Source organism: Mercenaria mercenaria, unplaced genomic scaffold (genome assembly GCF_021730395.1).
Source record: "Mercenaria mercenaria strain notata unplaced genomic scaffold, MADL_Memer_1 contig_2776, whole genome shotgun sequence".
In the NCBI taxonomy this organism is placed as follows: domain Eukaryota; kingdom Metazoa; phylum Mollusca; class Bivalvia; order Venerida; family Veneridae; genus Mercenaria; species Mercenaria mercenaria.
The window spans coordinates 1-3,968 of record NW_026460853.1 but is presented as its reverse complement, the minus strand read 5'-3'; the positions used below and the strand labels follow the sequence as shown (position 1 = coordinate 3,968).

Sequence of the window (3,968 nt, the reverse complement as noted above, 5' to 3'; positions counted from 1 at the left end):
GTCAAATATGTATCATTTTAGCGATGTGACTAAGATTATCACCACTCACTATGAATATTATCACGAGTAGCTTATTTTTGCAATAAAAGGAAAGAAGCTTTATCAGTAATAGTTTATTCAAGGTCGGATAAGCCATTAGAATAGTAGCAGTGTTTTACCATCAAAGTAAAGGAAAAATGTTATCAGTTTTTGTCTAAAACGCCGCGTTTGTATTTTCAGTGCTGATAGTACAAAGGCTGATAGTACAAAGGATACTTATTTTAGTAAGTTATCGATTATCTGTTTCTTGTCTGGTTTCGGTTTGGGTATGTTTAATGGCGTATGGTTAGTAAAAATATTTAAACTTATTATTCAATTATTCCATATCAATCTCAACAGGCTGGATCTTAATTCTAAAAGATTTGTAAAGAAGTAAATATCAGATATGACACATTTGTAGCGAATGAAATAACACAAGGATTTGACAAGAATTAATTTATTAACAGAGAGGCAAATGTTTTTCCATGCCGTTTTTAATATTTTTTGTGAATATGGAAACAATAAGGAAATCATAGCGTGCTACAACACATGAAAATATAGACATAAAAATAGAAACTGTAAAATGTTTGTTGGTCAGGGATGAAAATAAGCCAATAGGCAATAGAATATAGTATAGATTCTAACATAAAACCCCAATCGCACGAAATTAGGCCCTTACAATAACGTATGCTAAATATAAAGTCAGATTTTCTTAACGTCTGCAGGCCCTTACAGCACCGCACTCAAGACATAAAAGTAAGATTTTCTTAAAGTCTGATAATGAATGATATGATATTGTGTTCTCAAATTATTAGAATGAATCAAAATTGACATACATTTGACGGACACATCCTTTAGGGGCTTTGCCAGAGTCCAACATACAGATAGAATTGAAGCTAAAATGACACAGAATCACAAGCTCTATTTTCATCAGATTACTCATAAGTCATCATTCCGCCATGGATTCTGCTTGGAAGTCTTTGAGTGAACAGCTGTCAATCATTTCCGTAAGTTTTATCCAATTTATTTTTCATATAAATTTTAACTAATGACTTTAAGATGTTTTACTTTGTATTTTTAGAATTAAGTAATTGCACATTCTACATGTATGAAATAGATCACGTGGATACTGAGAAGTAACTGCATAGGTTAACTGCCCGGCGTTACATAATTGAAAATACTGTTGAAAAAAAAGAAGGTTAAACCCAAAACAAACAAACAAACAAAACCAATAGGTCCGGATTCGAAATTGACATTTATTGTATTAATCACGTCATTAATAAATCATATGTTTACATGACCAATGATTTTACTTATTTATTTTAACAGATCGTGTCTCTCATAAAGTCCCTTTTGTCCAATTCTATTGTCATTATTTTAGCCTAATCTGAATAAAATCAAATACTTGGTACACATTCAAATTTAAATATTATTTTGTAAACCTCTTGATTTGTATCAATTTCGTCGTAGTCAATATGTAAGATTCATGAACGCTTAACAATTTAGTTGAACATAAATAATCTTCACAATAAATAAAGCAACAGAACAAATAATTTAAAAAATGTCACTACCTGTTTAATATATTCATAATAATTCATGCAGTCCGAAGGGGAGAAATTGCAGACGACCTTCAGAAAACTTGAGCAGAATATCAAAGTTACAACAGATAGACTTAAATCAGATAGTAAAAGAACTGGAATCGACCAAGCCAAAAATGCTTACCGCTCAAACTTAGAACAATACATTGATGAGCTTTTGGGACGACTGAACGACAGAAAGCGGGAAAATGAAAGCCTGGAGATGGTAATAAAGGAACTTAACCAAAAAGCTTATGAATTAGAAGCGGAAGCGGCCTCCCTTAAAATCGAACTGGAAAATCTTAGGAAGGAAAATAAAACCCTAAAATTTGAAGTTACAAGTATGCCTTTTTCTCTTCTTTGTCATAATTAGCTTTTCCACTGACCATTTTGGTTTAAGTATTTTTTCAAATATTGTAACGTCGTCTGATGTTTCGGGAATAATATATTATCTCTCATAATTGCTGTCAGGGCATTTTATATCAAATTTTAACTTTAAAAAGCAGTTGATGTATATTTGTCATCTGTAATCATTGAGTCCATAATTTGGTATACAGAGTCCCGCCGGTGCTGAACTTCATCTGTCTTTCACGAAATGACTCAATCAAACCTAGTATGCGTCATTAAGTATACTGCTTGATTGAGTTTTACGCTTTCAAAGGATCTTCTTACACATTTGATAGCAACAGTTATGCACGTATGCAGCCATTAAAAGTATCTCCGTACTTTGAAACATCATTTGCGATCACGGGTCCATCCATTGCATATGTGTTACGTAAGTCATTTGAGTTAAGTTGGTCTGCAGTTCACAGTTCGCAGTTCGCGTTTCCAGTTGCGAACTGCAAACTGGTCTGCAGTTTGAAATTCGATTACAAAGCTATGGGCTTCGAATTGTGAAATGCATTCTTGTCCACAGTTGTCCGCAGGGCAGTGTTGATCAGACTGCACTTTGAAGTTTGAATCATAAACTGCAGACAAGTTTGCAGTTCGCAGTTCGAATCGCGAACTGCAGACCAGTTTGCAGTTCGCAATTCGAATTATGAACTACGAATTGCGAACTGCAGACCAGTTTGCAGTTCGCATTTGGAAACGTGAACTGAGAACTGCAAACTACAAACTGCAAACTGCAGACCAACTGTGAAATTCAAATTTGCAGTGCAGTGCTGATCAGACTGCACTTTGAAATTTTAATTGTAAATTGCAGACCAGTTTGCAGTTTGCAATTCGAATAGCGAACTGCAGACCAGTTTGCAGTTCGCAATTGGAAACGCGAACTGCGAACTGCAGACCAACTGTGAAATGGATTATTGTCCGCAATGCGCAGGACAGTGCTGATCAGACTGCACTTTGAAATTTGAATCGTAAACTGCAGACCAGTTTGCAGTTTGCAATTCGAATCGCGAAGTGCTGACCAGTTTGCAGTTCGCAATTGGAAACGCGAACTGCGAACTGCAGACCAACTGTGAAATGCATTCTTGTCCGCAATGCGCAGGACAGTGCTGATCAGACTGCACTTTGAAATTTGAATCGTAAACTGCGGACCAGTTTGCAGTTTGCAATTCGAATCGCGAAGTGCAGACCAGTTTGCAGTTCGCAATTGGAAACGCTAACTGCGAACAGCAGACCAACCTAACTGAAATACGGTCTGCTTAAGCCGGTGGACATGAGGATAGTTGCACATTTCATCGCCTCAATCAACCATTTTATTCTTATAAAAGAACTCTATCAATAATTGTTGTGAGTTAAGATTTCACATAAATTCCGTCTTCCGACAAACTGCTATTGTTACGTAATGAGAGACTGGGGTAAGTAATGTCAGAAAAGGCAGATTGGTGGGAAGCATAGTGGAAAGAAACAAACTGAAATTCACAGGCTGTCATTGACTTAGTTATTCAGTACTGCATCTATTCGAAGTGGGGATCTATAATTATTTTGCCTATATTTGCTAATGAAGACATTTCAAAGCCAAGTACCAGTTTCATATATCTTAGAAGCTTTCATGAAAGAAAGGCAAGAGGCAAGATGTTAAAGAGCTTGACATTCTACATTTTTATTATACACACTTTTAAATTTCAGAAATTAATTCGGATGAGAGAACTTCTTTGAAGAAAGCAATTGGTTGTGGTAAGACAATTACTTCAGGTTTTGGATTGTCATAGCACATATAACTCTAATAAATGTTTGCCTGATTCTGAAATAAATAAAGGCTAAGTGCTAAGGGCGGGGGTTTATCCCACATTTTATAATCTCTGTATAATGAACAGAGAGAATGAAAAAAACCTACTTGTTTGCGTTCTTTGCTTCTAAAGAATCTTGTTATATATTTGAACCGCGCCATGAGAAAACCAACATAGTGCATTTACGACAAGCATG

At 35.5% G+C, this 3,968-nt stretch overlaps 1 protein-coding gene across 1 annotated transcript; it reads left to right on the top strand.

Annotated features, from left to right (window-relative positions):
• Positions 1-277: 277 nt before the first annotated feature.
• On the top strand, positions 278-3,711 carry LOC128552404 (uncharacterized; the record flags this gene model as incomplete). Its single annotated transcript, XM_053533420.1, is given in 4 exon segments — positions 278-324; positions 877-1,025; positions 1,621-1,936; positions 3,672-3,711. Coding segments are annotated over 3 exon segments (404 nt in total), but the record flags the coding sequence as incomplete, so codon positions are not given.
• Positions 3,712-3,968: the final 257 nt, after the last annotated feature.